Genomic DNA, 22,725 nt, shown 5'->3' on the forward strand with positions numbered 1-22,725 from the left:
GCATAGAGGAGGTACAGAGCAACAGCAAAACCTCTACTGAGGCCGGAGGTTGAAGTAGTCATTTCTGCTGTATACTTGCTGGAAACACCTCGTTGACTACAAACATTTCCACAGGTCGGCCACTTCAGACCAGAACACAAGAAAGTATTTAAGGAAAGCCCATTATATACGGGAAGCAGACCTAGCGCTGCTTAATGAATATTTTCCCAAGACCAATCAGCGAGTGTTAAGAACTGTTACGATCCAGGAGCTGGAGAGAATCAGAATGGCCAAAAAAAATGGTAGGTGGCATATCTGGTTTTCATATGTTTTGAGCACCCAACTAAGATTTCGAATGTCACACCTCCATGTAGGAGCAAGGATCACACCAAACTAAGCAGAAACTAAGCTGTACATATATAATTACTAGGAATTATTAGGAAATTAATAGCACCAGTGTTTCTGGTTGCACCACGTGCCACACAGCAATGCTCCAGGCGCGCGTCGCTCGCGCATGCGCCGCTGCTCACGCAGCTCTGCTACATTACATGCGTATGTTACATATACACACAGCTCTGCTACACGTGCGTCCCACACACAGGAACAGCTCTACTACATTACATGCTCCTGTGACACACACACAGCTCTGCTACACAAGCATCACAGACACAGCTCTACTACATTACATGCGCCTGTGCATCACACGCACAAATAAGAAAGATGGGAAAAAAATACTTCTGCAGCGCCATCTATTGGATGGCAGCATTCCTTCAATTCAGTGTGAACTTCGGTTACATTACGGGCACATGTCACAGACCAATAGTTGGGTTACATTATGGGGAAAAGGAGAAGAACTAGGCAGCATTCTTTAAAAATCCTCTTCTTTATTAATATAGCATGAGGAAGCAAGCAGCCACGTATCGACCCTGTGCTCGGGTCTTTTTCCAATCCACTGTCTGACGTCTTAAGACATTCTGATTGAAGGCTGTACAGCTCCGATGTCGGATGACGTCCAGCAGGGTATTCTTACTGTAGATTACTGGCCGCTCTGTTGGTAGGCCTCTCTAGCATGTCCCATACCGCAGTACTGGCTCTAGCCAGCAGATGGCGCCATTGCATAATGGCAGAAAGAGAAAGCCCCCTAGGAAACCCTGAATCCAAAATTGGATTGTAAAGGGTTAATAGTGTGAGAAAATCAAAGTCTTATCAAATTATAATCGATTCACCAAATACGCGTATCGTGGCTCTTGTGCATTCATATCTTATTTCACATGTAGTAGTTTATGTAATTATTTCGGTACAACCGTTTATAGTTTTTGCTGTGAGTTCTGCCAGGATCCTCATATGTTTTGAAATTTGTCGGGACGCCCCCTGTGTTAATAGATTATTTTTTCATAGGGGATTGCTGTATTAAATATCCTCATCCATCCTGACACCGAGGGTGACTCCACAGCCATCCACTTCATGCCAATTGTTTTCCTGGCTAGGAACAAAACTTCCCTAAGGAAAACTTGGGTATAGTGCGGCCATACGTTCCCCTCCAATAGACCAAACGACTCTATCTGGGGATCCAAGTTAGGAGGGAATGGCAGAAGTGACGACTGGAAGGTAAAAACATTCACTCAGAAGTCTATGATGTGGGGACATTCTCATATTAAGTGCCAGAACCCTGCATTTAGCTGATGACATCTATGACAAGATTACGTGGGGATTCTACCCATTTTATGTAGTCTAATCGGGGTTAAATAGGATTGATGACCCATACAATGTTGTGTCACCTTATTGTTAAAGGGGTTGTCCCGCGCCGAAACTGGTTTTTTTTTTTTCAACCCCCCCCCCCCCCCCCTTGTTCGGCGCGAGACAACCCCGATGCAGGGACCTAAGGAAAGCTTACCGGAGCGCTTACCTTAATCCCCGCGCTCCGGTGACTTCTATACTTACCTGTGAAGATGGCCGCCGGAATCCTCTTCCTCCGTGGACCGCAGCTCTTCTGTGCGGTCCATTGTCGATTCCAGCCTCCTGATTGGCTGGAATCGGCACGTGACGGGGCGGAGCTACACGGAGCCCCATAGAGAACAGGAGAAGACCCGGACTGCGCAAGCGCGGCTAATTTGGCCATCGGAGGCCGAAAATTAGTCGGCACCATGGAGACGAGGACGCTAGCAACGGAGCAGGTAAGTATAAAACTTTTTATAACTTCTGTATGGCTCATAATTAATGCACAATGTACATTACAAAGTGCATTATTATGGCCATACAGAAGTGTATAGACCCACTTGCTGCCGCGGGACAACCCCTTTAATAGCTGGGGATACCGTCAGATGGGAGTCCATCATGTTTAGCCAGTCTTCTGATGATAGCGCAGGAATGTGAGATTTCCATCTGTCATATACAGTCAATGGGCTGTGGCTAATGTGGGTTGATAGATATGTGTATAGTACGGAGATTACATATGCATATAATCTGTTGTCGTCCAACCTTGGATGGAGTGGAATAGATGCCCGCTTAACCCCTTGAGTGGCGGGTTTCCTACCACCCTGTTGTGCCCACCAGGGCAGGTTTTTTTAAAATGGTCTAATCATTGAATTTTTAACTAATTTTGCAATTGCGTCTCAAGAGCCATAACTTTTTCATTTTTCCATTGACATGGCCATATAAGGGCTTGTTTTTTTGCGGGACAAGTTGTGATTTTTTTAAACAGGGGGGAGGAAAAAAAGAAATGGGGAAAAAAGAAAAAAAGGGGCCATGTCATTAAGGGGTTAAATAATGTATTCACTTCCTTCTCTGGGTCATTATGACGCAGGGATACCACATGTGTGATTTGTATTTTTGATTTTTTACAAAGTAAAGGGAGACAAGTGTTTGTTTTTGTTTTGTTTTTTAATAATTTTTTTCCTTTTTTTTTATTTTTATTTTTTTTTGTCCCTTTAGGGGACTTCCACAGGGACCCATCAGGACCCCTGATCACATTCCGGGGGTTCGATGGTGACAGCCCTTTACATGCTGCAGTGACAGCCCTTTACATGCTGCAGTCACATAGACTGCCGCATGTAAGGGGTTAACACAGCAGAGATCGGAGGTTTTCTCTGATCTCTGCTGTAAGAGCTGGTACCTAGCTGTCCTCTGACAGCCAAGCACCAAGCTCTCCCTGCCACAGAGACCATCGGCTTGCTTCTGACGAGCCGATGGTCTCTATGGCAACGTGTAAACAAAGCAGGAGATTGCCGGCAATTCGGCAATATCTTCTGCTGGTTTTTCAAAGCCCTTGCTTTGTTCTCTGTGGGTCTGTGCAGGCAGAGCACACTGTCACAGCTTGTGGCATTGTGCTCTGCAGCTCCCATAGTGATACATAGCCCGGAAATCTTCCGGGCTATGTCGCTATGAGCAGTGGAGCTCGTCCCGGAAAATTACCGGGCGTGCCACTCAAGGGGTTAATTGAAAGATGAAGAATAAATAATACTTCTACTATGAAGAATATATGGTGAACGTATATGTCTATATACCGCTGGTGCTGCTTTTCTATTGAAGCTAGTATGGAGATTAGTCCCTTAGATCCCTGTGATTTTAATACGCCTATTGTAGGACTGTTAGAAATGTTTGTTTGGCCGGCAGGAAATCGGGCATTTAGAGCATGGCGTAATTGAAAATATCTGAACAGCCAGAGTTGAGAGGTTTGTACAAAAATGACTGTCTCCGATGAAACCTACTTATTATTGTATCCACAATCAACCTGTTCTTAAATATTTAGCGCACTAAAATACTTCTTTGGTAATTTTTAGAGACAGGTTTTCGTAATTATTGCTAAACTTTCAAAAAAAAGTATTTGGTATTTTAATTCATACTTCTAACTTTGTAAACAGGGTAAACGTCCACTGAGTTTAAACTAGTAAGGCTTGGGGGGCGCTGCCCACCATCCTAATACCTAAAGGGGGCGCTGGGCTGAAAAAGCTTGAGAACCGCTGGTTTAGACCGTAGTTGAAGTTTTGTTTGACTTGTTCTTGTAGTGGGGTAATGGTCTCAGCAATTGCCCATTTGTTATCGTACACCATAGTGATTCCCGATATTTAAACCTATAGACCACCGGTAGGCCATAGACGGAGGTAAAAGTGTTATCGGGTGGGTCCTGAGCGGTATACATGATGGCAGATTTTGGCCAGTTAATATACAATCCTGAAAACTTATTTATTATGTTACTAGCTTGGGGAAAAGATTTTCCAGGGTCTTGAAGAAATGGGCTCATGTCATCTGCGTATAGACCCACTACACTGCCTCACCCCGCCCACCAAATACCCATGACTTCCGGGGTGCAGCGCAGCCTTACAGCCACTGCTTCTATGGCTATGGCAAGTAGAGCTGAGGATAAGGGACAGCCCTGTCTAGTACCACAGTTTAAGGGGAAATTAGATGACGGTATACCATTCGCTGTTACATTAGCGGTTGGAGAGTGATAAATAATTTGCATCCATTTCGGGAATTGCGGGCCAAATCTGAAGAGGTGTAAATGGGCTTCTAAGAAGCTGCACTCCGGGGAGTCAAAGGCCTTCATGGTGTCCAATGACGCTAGCGCCTAGGGCATGTTGGATGGTCACCTGGACTCTATGAATAGTTATAGTGGTGGATTTCCCAGGCATGAAGCCCGTCTGATCATCCTTAATAATGGACAGTATGACTTGGTTTAACCTAGTAGCCAGAATTTTGGTTAGAATTTTATAATCGATGTTAAGTAGTGATATTGGACGATAAGTGTCGCCCTCCGTGGGTTCATTTCCGTATTTTAATAGAACTATGATAGTGGCGTTGTAAATGAGGGTGGAAGAGAGCCTTCCAGCTGGGCCTGCTGCAGCGTCTCCTGTAGGATCGGAGAAAGCTGTTTTGAATATCTCTGATATACCTGAATAGGAAAACCGCCAGGACCGGGGGACTTATTCAGTGCCATGTCGGCAATAGCCTGTTGGACCTCCTCCAGTGAAATGAGAGTATCCAGTGAGGCAACTAGCTTGCAGAGGGTTGGAAACGTGAGATGTCCCAAATAAGCTAGAGCGTCTGATAGTGATTTATCGCTCGAGGGGCTATACAGAGTGGCGTAGTACGCTTTAATTTGAGTTGTGATAGCTAGTGCTTCTGTAAGCTCTACCTCATTAGGGTCTTTTTTTTAATTAGGTTTTTGGGAGGCAAACAAAAGAAAGTTATTCCGGCGTTGTCTTTTAAAATTATTTTTACGGCGTTCACCGTGCGAGATAAATGATAGAATTATTTCATTGTTTGGTTGCAGCGGGGAGTGGGAGGGAGAGAGAGAGGGCTCCCCTCTGTTCCCCGCTGCTACCCCCCGCACCACCACGCCTCCCCCCGCCCCCCGGATCTTTTCACCCGAGTACGGAAGTACTCGAAAATCGCGGTGCCCGATCGACTAATTACTCGAAACGAGTATATTCGCTCATCTCTAGTATTGAACTTTTTGACACTATTTCACTATTTTTTTTAATCTTTGAAGGACGCTTGAAGATGTGATTGTTCATCACAAGGATAGTACACTGCATTACCTATGTAGTGCATTCTACTAAGCCAATGACACCAGCCTATTAGACTCTGTGGGAGGCGGGGCCCAGTAAGCTGAGTTACATGGCAGACATGGAGACTTTTATCAGTCCTCCCGCTATCATGAGAACCCATTGATAGATGACAGAAGGAGCCCCTTTCTCCTTGTCATCTGCTTACATGCTGCAGTTGCTATTGATTGTGGCATGTAAAGGGCTTGAGTTTTCTCTGTTCACGGCCGTTAGAGCAGTTGCCCGTCTGTCCGTACTATAGCCAGCTATGAGCAGTTGTAGAGTTCTGCTGTAATTTGTGCCATGTTCTAGCATAAACTGTAATAAATGTGTCGGGCTGTGGGCTGCCCCTCCTCCTATTCGGCCCTTAGCACCAATTAAAAAACTGCTGAGGGCTGCAGAACTAGACTTAAAAGTCACATCTTTTTGCGCAGGTGTGGGTAGTGCAAAATTTACAACTTTTTTTTAAAGAACTGTAGCAGCACGCCGTCCTCTACAAACTACCCCCTTTGTCTTTGAACTCCTAACCATCTACAAGATCTCTGCCTGCTGTCTGTGAATGAGAACAACATCCATGGATTAAATTCTGTACAGACCTGATAAATCTCACAGCTGAGCATTTGTTACTGATGTATTCAGTAGCCAATCCTCTGCAAATTGTGTACATTCTTGAATCATATGTCGGCAAACATACCCGATAGGATAAACTCTTGTAAAGAATAAGAACTAAGAAGCTGGTGTTTGGCAGTTGATTGTAATGGACTTGATTCTTCTACACTATGGAGGTACACAGACTGTGCACTTTGATGAATGGCTTACCCCTTTAAATAATCACCTAGTACATATACAGTATGTAACTGTCAGTTTACCCCTATCCAATCTTGTGCTCTTTGCAGGGATTATGTTCCGAAGTGGGCAATTTACTATTGATGAAGACGAGCAAATCAAGAAGAACGTGCAGAAGTTTATGTCAGAGGTTGGCATAGATTCGGCAGAACACCTTTTCTGCACCTACAAGTTTCCAGAAAAGAAAAGGACACTGGAAGAAATAAAAAGAAAATTTCATTTTGGACACAGAATTGGTAAATAAAGCTATTTATGGAATGAGCAAAAATTAGAGCTGCTAAATAAATGTAAAGGGGCAGGCAGTGAAAAGAAAATCAGAGATGCTGATAAGAATCCTATCAATGTTACAGACAGTAGTATTTATGACTAAAGGCCCATTTACACTGGACGATTATCGCTAAAACTTCGCTCATCGGCGATCATTTTAGTGATAATCGATGCGTGTAAATGGCCGCGGGGCACCCGTATTTCGGGCTCTTTTCGCAGATGGTTAAAATCAAGTGAGCTTGATTTTAGCAATCAGTTTTATCAGTCATTTTCCATTGTTTTCCCCCTGGAGAACAAAGGATCTGAGCACAGCTAATAGCCTCAGGCTATTAGCCTGTGCTCAGTGAAGGCTTCATTAACATACATAATTGGCATTTAAGTAGCTTAGAAGCTACTTGAATACCAATTATTTTTTAAGCAAAATAATGGCTCAAAGCTTTCACTTAAACTGTCATTTGAGCGATCATCTGCTCGTGTAAATGGACCTTAAAGGGGTTGTCCCGCGCCGAAACGGGTTTTTTTTTTTTTTCAACCCCCCCCCCCCGTTCGGCGCGAGACAACCCCGATGCAGGGAAGTAAAGAAAGTTTACCGGAGCGCTTACCTTAATCCCCGCGCTCCGGTGACTTCAATACTTACCGCTGAAGATGGCCGCCGGGATCCTCTGTCTTCGTGGACCGCAGCTCTTCTGTGCGGTCCACTGCCGATTCCAGCCTCCTGATTGGCTGGAATCGGCACGTGACGGGGCGGAGCTACACGGAGCCGCTCTCTGGCACGAGCGGCTCCATAGAAGACTGCTGAAGACCCGGACTGCGCAACGCGGCTAATTTGGCCATCGGAGGCCAAAAATTAGTCGGCACCATGGAGACGAGGACGCTAGCAACGGAGCAGGTAAGTAAAAAACTTTTTATAACTTCTGTATGGCTCATAATTAATGCACAATGTATATTACAAAGTGCATTATTATGGCCATACAGAAGTGTATAGACCCACTTGCTGCCTCGGGACAACCCCTTTAAGTATCTCCCCATATGTACAAGAATAAAATTACTATAATATCGCCCCCTATGTACAAGACTATAACTACTATAATACTGCTCCTATGTACAAGAATATAACTACTATAATACTGCCCCCTATGTACAAGAATATAACTACTATAATACTGCCTCCTATGTACAAGAATATAACTACTATAATACTGCCATTATGTACAAGAATATAACTACTATAATACTGCCCCCTATGTACCAGAATATAACTACTATAATACTGCCCCCTATGTACAAGAATATAACTAGTATAATACTGCCCCCTATGTACAAGAATATAACTACTATAATACTGTCCCTATGTACAAGAACATAACTACTATAATACTGCCTCCTATGTACAAGACTACAGCTACTATAATACTGCCCCCTATCTACGGGAATATAACTACTATAATACTGCCCCCTATGTAAAGAATATAACTACTATAATACTGTCCCCTATGTACATGAATATAACTACTATAATACTGTCCCCTATGTACAAGAATCTAACTACTATAAAACTGCCACTATGTACAAGAATATAACTAGTATAATACTGCCCCCTATGTACAAGATTAGAACTACTATAATACTGCCTCCTATGTACAAGAATAGAACTACTATAATTCTGCCTCCTATGTACAAGAATAGAACTACTATAATACTGCCCCCTATGTACAAGAATAGAACTACTATAATACTGCCCCCTATGTACAAGAATATACCTACTATAATACTACTCCTATGTACAAGAATATAACTACTATAATACTGCCCCCCTATGTACAAGAATATAACTACTATAATACTGCCCCCTATGTACAAGAATATAACTACTATAATACTGCCCCCTATGTACAAGAATATAACTACTATAATACTGCCTCCCTATGTACAAGAATATAACTACTATAATACTGCTCCTATGTACAAGAATATAACTACTATAATACTGCCTCCCTATGTACAAGAATATAACTACTATAATACTGCCCCCTATGTACAAGAATATACCTACTATAATACTACTCCTATGTACAAGAATATAACTACTATAATACTACTCCTATGTACAAGAATATAACTACTATAATACTACTCCTGTGTACAAGAATATAACTACTATAATACTGCTCCTATGTACAAGAATATAACTACTATAATACTGCCCCCCTATGTACAAGAATATAACTACTATAATACTGCCCCCTATGTACAAGAATATAACTACTATAATACTGCCCCCTATGTACAAGAATATAACTACTATAATACTGCCTCCTATATACAAGAATATAACTACTATAATACTGCCTCCTATATACAAGAATATAACTACTATAATACTGCCCCCTATGTACAAGAATATAACTACTATAATACTGCCTCCTATGTACAAGAATATAACTACTATAATACTGCCCCCCTATGTACAAGAATAGAACTACTATAATACTGTCTCCTATGTACAAGAATAGAACTACTATAATACTGTCTCCTATGTACAAGAATAGAACTACTATAATACTGCTCCTATGTACAAGAATATAACTACTATAATACTGCCCCCTATGTACAAGAATATAACTACTATAATACTGCCTCCTATGTACAAGAATATAACTACTATAATACTGCCTCCTATGTACAAGAATATAACTACTATAATACTGCCCCCTATGTACAAGAATATAACTACTATAATACTGCCCCCCTATGTACAAGAATATAACTACTATAATACTGCCCCCTATGTACAAGAATATAACTACTATAATACTGCCCCCCTATGTACAAGAATATAACTACTATAATACTGCCCCCTATGTACAAGAATATAACTAATATAATACTGCCCCCTATGTACAAGAATATAACTACTATAATACTGCCCCCTATGTACAAGAATATAACTATAATAATCTATGTATTTGTGTTTGGTGTTAAATAGCCGAGGGGTTGAATCGCAGGATTAGAGACATCTTTAATCGAGCAAAAAAGATATATGACTTGAGTACCAAACGAGGACGGTAAGTCTCCAGTTGGTTGAGCTTTGACATTGTCCCCTTTCTCGGTTCGTTATTGATGCCCCTTTGTCCTGTTTCTCAGGTTCTCAGAGGAGGAGGCTGATCAGTTGATGATGTATTACGAGTTATATGGGAAAAATTGGAGAAAAATTTCGTTGTTAATGAACCGTACTACCTACTCATCATCTTTAAAGTTCTCCCAGATCCGACTAGGTGAGATGTGTTAGAAGCTTGTTTAAATAGCCTTTTTACATCTTGACACACTTTCTGTACGTGATCAACAGCTTTAGAATTCTGCTGCTTTCCTGTTAAAGGAGATGTCCCGCGCCGAAACGGGTTTTTTTTTTTTTAAACCCCCCCCCCGTTCGGCGCGAGACAACCCCGATGCAGGGGTTAAAAAAACCACCCGCACAGCGCTTACCTGAATCCCGGCGGTCCGGCGTCTTCATACTCACCTTCTGAAGATGGCCGCCGGGATCCTCTGCCTCCGTGGACCGCAGCTCTTCTGTGCGGTCCACTGCCGATTCCAGCCTCCTGATTGGCTGGAATCGGCACGTGACGGGGCGGAGCTACACGGAGCCGCTCTCTGGCACGAGCGGCTCCATAGAAGACTGCTGAAGACCCGGACTGCGCAAGCGCGGCTAATTTGGCCATTGGAGGCCAAAAATTAGTCGGCTCCATGGGAACGAGGACGCTAGCAACGGAGCAGGTAAGTAAAAAACTTTTTATAACTTCTGTATGGCTCATAATTAATGCACAATGTACATTACAAAGTGCATTATTATGGCCATACAGAAGTGTATAGACCCACTTGCTGCCTCGGGACATCTCCTTTAACTCTCAGGGTCTTTGATCCGACACTTGATTACTGGCTGATTGTCTCTACGCAGTCTTTTCATATTGGTGCAGTTTCTCTGCGGTCTTCTCACACTGGCGCGGTCTGCATAAAGTTTTCTCATACTGGCACAGTTTCCCTGCATGCAGTCTTCTCATACTGGCGCGGTCTCTCTGCATGCCGCCTTCTCATACTGGCGCGGTCTCTCTGCATGCCGCCTTCTCATACTGGCGCGGTCTCTCTGCATGCCGCCTTTTCATACTGGCGCCGGCTCTCTGCATGCCGCCTTCTCATAGCGGCGCCGGCTCTCTGCATGCCGCCTTCTCATAGCGGCGCCGGCTCTCTGCATGCCGCCTTCTCATAGCGGCGCCGGCTCTCTGCATGCCGCCTTCTCATAGCGGCGCCGGCTCTCTGCATGCCGCCTTCTCATAGCGGCGCCGGCTCTCTGCATGCCGCCTTCTCATAGCGGCGCCGGCTCTCTGCATGCCGCCTTCTCATAGCGGCGCCGGCTCTCTGCATGCCGCCTTCTCATAGCGGCGCCGGCTCTCTGCATGCCGCCTTCTCATAGCGGCGCCGGCTCTCTGCATGCCGCCTTCTCATAGCGGCGCCGGCTCTCTGCATGCCGCCTTCTCATAGCGGCGCCGGCTCTCTGCATGCCGCCTTCTCATAGCGGCGCCGGCTCTCTGCATGCCGCCTTCTCATAGCGGCGCCGGCTCTCTGCATGCCGCCTTCTCATAGCGGCGCCGGCTCTCTGCATGCCGCCTTCTCATAGCGGCGCCGGCTCTCTGCATGCCGCCTTCTCATAGCGGCGCCGGCTCTCTGCATGCCGCCTTCTCATAGCGGCGCCGGCTCTCTGCATGCCGCCTTCTCATAGCGGCGCCGGCTCTCTGCATGCCGCCTTCTCATAGCGGCGCCGGCTCTCTGCATGCCGCCTTCTCATAGCGGCGCCGGCTCTCTGCATGCCGCCTTCTCATAGCGGCGCCGGCTCTCTGCATGCCGCCTTCTCATAGCGGCGCCGGCTCTCTGCATGCCGCCTTCTCATAGCGGCGCCGGCTCTCTGCATGCCGCCTTCTCATAGCGGCGCCGGCTCTCTGCATGCCGCCTTCTCATAGCGGCGCCGGCTCTCTGCATGCCGCCTTCTCATAGCGGCGCCGGCTCTCTGCATGCCGCCTTCTCATAGCGGCGCCGGCTCTCTGCATGCCGCCTTCTCATAGCGGCGCCGGCTCTCTGCATGCCGCCTTCTCATAGCGGCGCCGGCTCTCTGCATGCCGCCTTCTCATAGCGGCGCCGGCTCTCTGCATGCCGCCTTCTCATAGCGGCGCCGGCTCTCTGCATGCCGCCTTCTCATAGCGGCGCCGGCTCTCTGCATGCCGCCTTCTCATAGCGGCGCCGGCTCTCTGCATGCCGCCTTCTCATAGCGGCGCCGGCTCTCTGCATGCCGCCTTCTCATAGCGGCGCCGGCTCTCTGCATGCCGCCTTCTCATAGCGGCGCCGGCTCTCTGCATGCCGCCTTCTCATAGCGGCGCCGGCTCTCTGCATGCCGCCTTCTCATAGCGGCGCCGGCTCTCTGCATGCCGCCTTCTCATAGCGGCGCCGGCTCTCTGCATGCCGCCTTCTCATAGCGGCGCCGGCTCTCTGCATGCCGCCTTCTCATAGCGGCGCCGGCTCTCTGCATGCCGCCTTCTCATAGCGGCGCCGGCTCTCTGCATGCCGCCTTCTCATAGCGGCGCCGGCTCTCTGCATGCCGCCTTCTCATAGCGGCGCCGGCTCTCTGCATGCCGCCTTCTCATAGCGGCGCCGGCTCTCTGCATGCCGCCTTCTCATAGCGGCGCCGGCTCTCTGCATGCCGCCTTCTCATAGCGGCGCCGGCTCTCTGCATGCCGCCTTCTCATAGCGGCGCCGGCTCTCTGCATGCCGCCTTCTCATAGCGGCGCCGGCTCTCTGCATGCCGCCTTCTCATAGCGGCGCCGGCTCTCTGCATGCCGCCTTCTCATAGCGGCGCCGGCTCTCTGCATGCCGCCTTCTCATAGCGGCGCCGGCTCTCTGCATGCCGCCTTCTCATAGCGGCGCCGGCTCTCTGCATGCCGCCTTCTCATAGCGGCGCCGGCTCTCTGCATGCCGCCTTCTCATAGCGGCGCCGGCTCTCTGCATGCCGCCTTCTCATAGCGGCGCCGGCTCTCTGCATGCCGCCTTCTCATAGCGGCGCCGGCTCTCTGCATGCCGCCTTCTCATAGCGGCGCCGGCTCTCTGCATGCCGCCTTCTCATAGCGGCGCCGGCTCTCTGCATGCCGCCTTCTCATAGCGGCGCCGGCTCTCTGCATGCCGCCTTCTCATAGCGGCGCCGGCTCTCTGCATGCCGCCTTCTCATAGCGGCGCCGGCTCTCTGCATGCCGCCTTCTCATAGCGGCGCCGGCTCTCTGCATGCCGCCTTCTCATAGCGGCGCCGGCTCTCTGCATGCCGCCTTCTCATAGCGGCGCCGGCTCTCTGCATGCCGCCTTCTCATAGCGGCGCCGGCTCTCTGCATGCCGCCTTCTCATAGCGGCGCCGGCTCTCTGCATGCCGCCTTCTCATAGCGGCGCCGGCTCTCTGCATGCCGCCTTCTCATAGCGGCGCCGGCTCTCTGCATGCCGCCTTCTCATAGCGGCGCCGGCTCTCTGCATGCCGCCTTCTCATAGCGGCGCCGGCTCTCTGCATGCCGCCTTCTCATACTGGCGCCGGCTCTCTATACAACGTTGTCAGACTATGTTGCTTTGCCAGAGATGTAATGTTGATGCAGTATAAATTATTCCTATAATGGGCTACTTCAGATATATATATGTTCTGTTTCCTAGATCCAGTTCTTGGGGTCTGGAGCACAGAAGAAATGAATCGTCTGATCCCAGCTGTGAAGCAGTTTGTTCTGAACTCTCTTGGGAGGGATAATGGTGATGAGCCGGTGACTATAGCTAAAGAAAAGCTGTACACGGGTATATCATGGGTCCAGATAGAGGAAGAGGTTAAGACGAGAAATTGGACACATTGTAAAAGAGAATGGTGATTGTATACATTTTTATGCTTCAGTAGTTCTATAATTTTCAAGCCGTTTAATGCTCAACTCATTTCTTTTTATACTGTAGAACAGATTTCATATTTGCTTTTCGGGTGCGTTCACACCGCATCTTTGGACTATATTTCGTATGTATGTAAGGAAAGCTCCTAAAGTACATGGTTATTGCATCCATTGCCTTACATTGCCAGACGGAGGCCAAAAGAGTGGGGCTTTGGCCATCGTCTGAGAGGTACCCATTTGTATAACACAAAAAGATGGATGAAATAGAGCAATAGACCACGCTTATTCCATCTTTGATAAGACTGTGGAAAAAGTTTAACACTGATTGTAAGAACTAAAGGGGAACGAATGCTACTGTATGACATTTGACACAGGCCTCTTATAAACAGATACCTCAGGGAGCTCCAGTGACGCAACCGTCCATATATGGAGCGTTATCACGGGAGCGTCACTGCGCATCTATGCAGCCAGAAAACAGGTTACTGTAGTAGACCCCAGGAAGGACTATGGAGAGTGCGGACCATGCATTTAGAAGCTAACCTTCCGTGTGGACATCTGACGGAAGGCTTCAAAATGTAGTGTGAATGCACCCTAACTAGAACTTTTATTTACAAATTTCTGATTTTCCCTTCTTATTAATACTGTCCACTGTGTACAAGAATATATCTACTATAATACTGCCCCTATGTACAAGAATATATCTACTATAATACTGCCCTTATGTACAAGAATATAACTACTATAATACTGATCCTATGTACAAGAATATAACTACTATAATACTGCTCCCTATGTACAAGAATATAACTACTATAATACTGCTCCCTATGTACAAGAATATAACTACTATAATACTGCCCCCCTATGTACAAGAATATAACTACTATAATACTGCCCCTATGTACAAGAATATAACTACTATAATATTGCCCCTATGTACAAGAATATAACTACTATAATACTGCCCCCTATGTACAAGAATATAACTACTATAATACTGCCCCCTATGTACAAGAATATAACTACTATAATACTGCCTTCTTTGTACAAGAATATAACTACTATAATACTACCCCTTATGTACAAGAATATAACTACTATAATACTGCCTCCTATGTACAAGAATATAACTACTATAATACTGCCTCCTATGTACAAGAAAATAACTACTATAATACTGCCTCCTATGTACAAGAATATAACTACTATAATACTGCCTCCTATGTACAAGAATATAACTACTATAATACTGCCTCCTATGTACAAGAATATAACTACTATAATACTGCCTCCTATGTACAAGAATATAACTACTATAATACTGCCCCCTATGTACAAGAATATAACTACTATAATACTGCCCCCTATGTACAAGAATATAACTACTATAATACTGCCCCCTATGTACAAGAATATAACTACTATAATACTGCCCCCTATGTACAAGAATATAACTACTATAATACTGCCCCCTATGTACAAGAATATAACTACTATAATACTGCCCCCTATGTACAAGAATATAACTACTATAATACTGCCCCCTATGTACAAGAATATAACTACTATAATACTGCCTTCTTTGTACAAGAATATAACTACTATAATACTACCCCTTATGTACAAGAATATAACTACTATAATACTGCCTCCTATGTACAAGAATATAACTACTATAATACTGCCTCCTATGTACAAGAATATAACTACTATAATACTGCCTCCTATGTACAAGAATATAACTACTATAATACTGCCCCCTATGTACAAGAATATAACTACTATAATACTGCCCCCTATGTACAAGAATATAACTACTATAATACTGCCCCCTATGTACAAGAATATAACTACTATAATACTGCCCCCTATGTACAAGAATATAACTACTATAATACTGCCCCCTATGTACAAGAATATAACTACTATAATACTGCCCCCTATGTACAAGAATATAACTACTATAATACTGCCCCCTATGTACAAGAATATAACTACTATAATACTGCCCCCTATGTACAAGAATATAACTACTATAATACTGCTCCCTATGTACAAGAATATAACTACTATAATACTGTCGCCCTATGTACAAGAATATAACTACTATAATACTGCCCCCTATGTACAAGAATATAACTACTATAATACTGTCCCCCTATGTACAAGAATATAACTACTATAATACTGCCCCCTATGTACAAGAATATAACTACTATAATACTGCCTCCTATGTACAAGACTATAACTACTATTATACTGCCCCCTATGTACAGGAATATAACTACTATAATACTGTCCCCCTATGTACAAGAATATAACTACTATAATACTGCCTCCTATGTACAAGAATATAACTACTATAATACTGCCCCCTATGTACAAGAATATAACTACTATAATACTGCCCCCTATGTACAAGAATATAACTACTATAATACTGCCCCCTATGTACAAGAATATAACTACTATAATACTGCCCCCTATGTACAAGAATATAACTACTATAATACTGCCCCCTATGTACAAGAATATAACTACTATAATACTGCCCCCTATGTACAAGAATATAACTACTATAATACTGCCTCCCTATGTACAAGAATATAACTACTATAATACTGTCGCCCTATGTACAAGAATATAACTACTATAATACTGCCCCCTATGTACAAGAATATAACTACTATAATACTGTCCCCCTATGTACAAGAATATAACTACTATAATACTGCCCCCTATGTACAAGAATATAACTACTATAATACTGCCTCCTATGTACAAGACTATAACTACTATAATACTGCCCCCTATGTACAGGAATATAACTACTATAATACTGTCCCCCTATGTACAAGAATATAACTACTATAATACTGCTCCCTATGTACAAGAATATAACTACTATAATGATCTTTTTATTTAAAAACTTGTAACAAAATTATTACAATAAAATCATTAGAGGAAAAGATAAAACAACGAAGACAAAAAAACAAAACAGAAAAACAGAACAAAATAAACTTCAGACCAACCGCACAGAAGTTGGTACCCGGATCCTCCAGTTTATACTATGTACATTGTTTTCTAGGTCTTTCTTATATACGGTTTTCAGACTTTCAATGATGTTCTTCATGACATTATTACAGGAGGTGACTTCCTTATTGATGACCAGGCAGCATCTTGCACACCACAGATGGTACACGGTCACCACATTTATCACATATAGAGTACTTTTGTTATATTCACTAAGCTGAGGCAGGAAGTCTCCATACACTACTTGACAATATGGCTGCCTTCTCAGTTGGGGTAACTGCAGGGCCAGGGACACGGCTTCCCATACCTGGATACTAAATGGACAGTCTAAAAGAAGATGCTCCATAGTCTCTACACACTGACCACACTCTTCTCTAGGACAAGATCTATTTGTTACATTGCGACATTTCAAATTGTCTCTGACATACATCTTCCCATGAAATGCCAGCCATGCCGCATCCCTCATGTGTGTCGGCACTCTAGAATCCTGTAAGATTTGTGCAGTCTGTTTCACATCTAAATGTGGCGCCCCCCTCAGCTGTATCTGGACACTGAACTGAGATCTCAACAATTTGTCATAGATCTCCTTCCTACCGGACAATCTGAGCTCATCATACAAAATCCTCCACTTAATGATCTTACTGATGATATGTACTCCGTACCAAGACACGTTGTTCTTAATACGTCCCGAGATCCTCTTAATGGCATCACCTACCGACCATACAGATACAAATTGCTGGATCTGGCTCTTGAACAGATAGCACCATGGTTTCTGCACCGACTTTTTACAGAATGAGAAATTTCTCATCAAAAACATCAAGTTTAAGAATAATTCTGGACAAGGCATGGAGAGGCCTCCTTCCCTATGAGGGAGATAGGCAATGTTCCTCTTCACTATGCTCACCCTACTACCATACAAGAAGTTGAAGAAGACATTGGTTAGTCTGGGCCGCAGACTATCTGGCACTGGAAACACCACTGAGATGTACAAAAAGAGTGGAAGCAGGAATCTTCTCATAAGGCCGACCTTCTCATGATATGTCAACCTCCAATGCTTCCAGCTCTGCTCCTTCTGCTCACACACCGCTAGCCTCTCCTCCCAGTTCACCTTCCCTTCATCTACTTTTCCAAACACAACTCCCAAAATTTTAATTTTATCCTGGACTTTCCTGAAGGGCACCGAAAAGACTTCGCTATCTCTCCCTAACCACAATGCCTCGCTCTTCTCCATGTTCACCACCGAATTTGAGACTCTGGAAAATTCTGCTATGTCCTGCTCAAGTGCTGCACAATCATCTGCAGAAGTCACCATAAGTGTCACATCATCCGCATAAGCACTAAACTTTATAACTTCAACTTTCCCATGAAGACATATAATAGTGGACTGAGAGGACAACCCTGCCTCACCCCTGACATAATCCTGAAGGGATCTCCTAGGTGACCATTAATCAGAGGTTGGCTTACCGCTCCCTTATAGAGAACCTGCACCCATTGTACAAAGCATACCGGAAGGCCATACTCCAACAACACCTGATACAAGTAGCCATGATGAACTCTATCAAAGGCCTTACTCTGGTCTAAGCCAACCACATATGCCCCTTCCCCATGCTGTTTCATATAGGTTATGGCTTCTCTCACCGGTAGTAGTGAGTCCTCTATTGTTCGGCCTTTCACGCCACATGTCTGATTAGCAATAATTAGTTCATCTGCCACATCACTTAGTCTATAATACAAGATCTTGGCCAAGATTTTATAATCCGTATTTAGCAGAGACAGTGGACGCCAATTTTTAATTTCTTTTAAATTTCCCTTTTTTGCCAAAAGAACCGACACAGATTTACAGTGAGAGTCCAGCATCTTCCCTGCAGAGAGGCAATCATTATAAACCTGCACCAAGTCTGGAGCTAATAAGTCTCTGAACTCTTTATAGAACTCGCTGGTCAGGCCATCCAGCCCCGGACTCTTCTTGGGCTTTAAGGAGTCAATGCTTCTTTTCACTTCCTCCTCAGTTATGGACACAATCATGCATTCTGCTTGCACTGGGTCTAATTTGGGCAGAGTCGCACTCTTCAGATAGCATTTAATATCATCCTCCCTAATCTGCCCCCCTTGGAAAAGATTCCCATAATAATCTCCAATGATCTGTTGGAGTTTCTTCTGCTCTGACTGCTCCGTACCGTTCTCATCTAATAGCCCAGTCATAAGCTTCTTACTAACCCTATTCTTACAGGCAATAAAAGGGTCCGGGGTGTAAACCCTCCAATTATCAAACTGTCCCTCAGCTTTAAGAGACTTGAATCGATCATACTGCAGTTCTTTCGTCTTCTGCTTTATCTGGCTGATGCTCGCTCCGTCCACCTTCTCCCCACCATTCATCCGACCATACAAGTGGCTCAGCTGTCGTCTCAGCATAGAATACCTCATATACTCCACATTACTGCGTCTCCTGGCAGCTCTAATCATAAACTGCTTGATGTCCCCTTTCATGCACTCCCACCACTCTGCCGTATCATCACACATACATTGGGTGGTCCTCCGTTCATTATAGAAGGTAGTGAAGGCTTCAATAAACTGTGGATCGTGCAGCAGCGAACTGTTCATCTTCCAGTATCCCCGACCACAGACCCCAGTCCCATCTTGACCCAGCGTGACACTTACTATACAATGGTCAGAGAACTCTATGGGGCTGATCCTATACTTGGTGCACTTCATGCCTTTCTTAATATAGATACGATCTATTCTGCTGGCATTACCTCCCTTATGATAGGTGTAAGATATCTTAGCATATTGGGAGCCATAGGGGTCAACTAAATGAGCCTGCTGAACCAGATTATTGAGGAAGTTCTCATCATACCTTAGTTGTTTGGGACTACTGGTTCTATCTACATTACTGGAGACACTATTAAAATCCCCGCACATTATGAACACCCGAGATGTAAAACAATACGGCTTCATCAGCTGGAACAACTCCCTCCTCTCCTTTCTAGTCTGAGGAGCATAGATATTAACAACGCTATAATATATAGTGTCCAGTATAAAGTCCAGCATCAGGCACCGGCCTGGACTGATCTCCAGGACCCTCTCCACCTCTATGTCCTTATTGAAGAGAATTCCCACACCATCATTTCTCTCCAATCCAAAGGACCAGAATGACGCTCCATGTCTCCAGTCCCTCCTGGCTGCATACACATCAGCATTTCTCCTCAGGTAGGTCTCCTGTAAGAAGACATCAGATCTCTCCTCTGACAGCCGCTGGTAGATCGCCTGCCTCCTGCTCTCCTCTGACAGCCGCTGGTAGATCGCCTGCCTCCTGCTCTCCTCTGACAGCGGCTGGTAGATCGCCTGCCTCCTGTTCTTAGTCTTTACACTGTTCACATTTATAGAGCAGGCTCTCAAACTCATCTAAGTCACTTGTCTTTCTTGCTTTTCCTCCTCTGTCCGCTGCTGTCACCTGCAGAGCCCCATCTTTTGGTGGACACTGATGGTTGAGGTTCCTCTTCCTGAAGGTCGTCATCAGAGTTATGTAAAGAGATGCATTCTTTTTCCGACTTCTCTGATTCTTCTCCCAGCACTCCATACTGTCCGGAGGTTATGGCCGGCACCGGATGATCATTGGTTCTTCTCTCAGCACTCCATACTGTCCGGAGGTTATGGCCGGCACCGGATGATCATTGGTTCTTCTCCCAGCACTCCATACTGTCCGCAGGTTATGGCCGGCACCGGCTGATCATTGGTTCTTCTCCCAGCACTCCATACTGTCCGGAGGTTATGGCCAGCACCGGCTGATCCGGGGTTTTCTTTGCTGCGGTGACTTTTCTAGCAGGATCTGCAGTTTTATTCTTTCTTTTAACCGCCTGGAACCCCTCTTGATCCACAGAGGGGCGTCTGGGCCTTGCGGCTCGGTCAGAGGGTTCTATAGCCATACATGGCTGCTGTTTAGGTGACTTAGCAACAGGTTTACTGGATATTCTCTTCTTTTCATGAGGTTTATCTTTAATAGCTGGCGCTTGTAGTACAACAGGGGATATTTCACTTCTTACAGCAAGGATTTTTCTTTTTTCATCAGATGCCTTCTCAGTGGCTGGTACTTGTACTGCAGTGGGAGGACCATCCATCTCTCCCTTTGCTGGTACTTGTAGTGCAGCAGGTGAGTTATCAGTCTCTAAAGCAGGGTCACTGGTACTTTGCACTACATTAATATTAGGACTGTTGGATTCTGGGGCTGTATCTGCTCTTGTGGCGACGTCCTCTTTACCTTCCTCCATGGGCTCTACGCCGATATCATCACCTCCTTTATTATGCTCTGCATGTGGACACTCCCGGAATGTATGACCTGCTCCTAAACACAGGTTACAGATGACGGGTCCTCTACAATCGCTTTTTGAATGTCCAAACTGTCCACATAATGAACACTTGACTCGAGAGCAGTTAAAAGCGAGGTGTCTGCCACCACACCTATGACATAGACGAGGCTGACCAGGGTAATAGCATATTCCTCTCTCTGAGCCTAGATAGAAGGAGTGCAGTAGATGTCTGGTCACACCATTGGCTCGCTCTAATTGGATCTTTACAGTGTATCCACCAGTCCAGATTCCCTCCTCATCATAGATTTTTTTCTGGATAGTTCATGATCATACATTGCCTACTCAGCCAGTGCTCCAGATCTGCCAGCGCCACCACCTCAGACTGGAACAATATGGTGGCCCTCACCACCTGAGGCTTGGACAGCTGGATCACCTGGAGATACTCCCAGATTGACTGTCCCCTTGTGTCATTATATATACTCCAAAATGCATCCAAGTCATATTGCAGCTTAAAGCTGATGTCGTAGATCCTGCTGGAGGGGATATGGATCAGAGCGTACACCTCAGAGGCTTTAAACTTCATAAAGTCTTTTAGGAGACTCTTCCCAATGTACAGTCTAGAGGGAATGTTCTCTGGCCCCGAGTACTTAATCCTGACAGCGTTTCTCCTCTGTGGTCAGCAGAGGGATGAGTGCCTGACCTGTCCTCATCAGCAGGCTTACTGACTCCTGATTGATCTGCAGACACACCTGCGGTGGTATGAGACTGTCCTGCAGACACACCTGCGGTGGTATGAGACTGTCCTGCAGACACACCTGCGGTGGTATGAGACTGTCCTGCAGACACACCTGCGGTGGTATGAGACTGTCCTGCAGACACACCTGCGGTGGTATGAGACTGTCCTGCAGATTGCTGTACACACACCTCTGCGGATGGCTGAGAACCTTCACAAATGTCCACCATATCTGCTCCAGACGGTGTAATTGTCTCTTCACTCATGACACTGCACGGTGTTTCATTTACAATATCAGTACCTGAAGCATACATCAGATTACTACTTGCATTCATTTCAACAGCACTGCAAACAGAGTCCTTTGCAATTAACCCCTTATTAGCTGTGACATTTTGCTCCTCAGTATTAGCAGCATTTTCAGAGTCTGATAGCTCAGCTCCCATACTCAGTGACCCTCCTGGCGCTGCACCCACACATCTCAGAGGGGTTCCCTGCTCCACCATACTATACACAACATTATAATCAGTACCTTTTTTCTCAATGACTTCTTTAATCTTCATGTTTTGCACTCTGGCTTCCCTCTTTTTCTCCAAGTTTTCTACTTTAGGTATTGCATTTGCTTCTTTGTCTAGTCGCTCCTTTAATATAGCGAGCTCACGTGTGCAATTATCCAGGCACTCACACTTCATCAGCTTTGTCTTTGGATCCGTCTCTATCTTAATCTCTTCTCTTAACTTCAAAATTTGTCTTTCCAGTTTAAATAAACTTTTCTTAGTCACTTTCATACTCAATCCAAATGCTTTACATGATTCAGTAATCTCACCAGCCACCATTTTCTGGTTACCACTCTCTTGATCTCCATGCTGCAAGCCACACTCCAGGCTCTGGGCTCTCCCAGGATCGTCAGCCCAGCTGCACTCACTTCCTCCTGGGTCAGAGGCCATGCCTCCTCCCTACTGGGAGCTCACAAGCACACGTCTATCCTCTCCTATGGACAAGAATAGAACTACTATAATACTGCCCCCTATTTACAAGAATATAACTACTATAATACTGCCCCCTATGTACAA

At 45.2% G+C, this 22,725-nt stretch overlaps 1 protein-coding gene across 2 annotated transcripts in view; it reads left to right on the plus strand.

Moving 5' to 3' along the window:
- The window catches only part of TTF1 (transcription termination factor 1), a 47,519-nt gene that overhangs the window by 8,849 nt on the left and 15,945 nt on the right, over nt 1-22,725 (plus strand). For both annotated transcript variants that reach the window (XM_066580175.1, XM_066580176.1), the window contains exons 4-8: nt 115-281; nt 6,422-6,607; nt 9,625-9,703; nt 9,783-9,913; nt 13,368-13,569. In XM_066580175.1, coding sequence (XP_066436272.1) covers nt 115-281; nt 6,422-6,607; nt 9,625-9,703; nt 9,783-9,913; nt 13,368-13,569 — 765 coding nt within the window. The remainder of the gene's footprint in view (nt 1-114; nt 282-6,421; nt 6,608-9,624; nt 9,704-9,782; nt 9,914-13,367; nt 13,570-22,725) is intronic.

The sequence above is a fragment of the Eleutherodactylus coqui genome, chromosome 10 (genome assembly GCF_035609145.1).
Source record: "Eleutherodactylus coqui strain aEleCoq1 chromosome 10, aEleCoq1.hap1, whole genome shotgun sequence".
Lineage (NCBI taxonomy): Eukaryota > Metazoa > Chordata > Amphibia > Anura > Eleutherodactylidae > Eleutherodactylus > Eleutherodactylus coqui.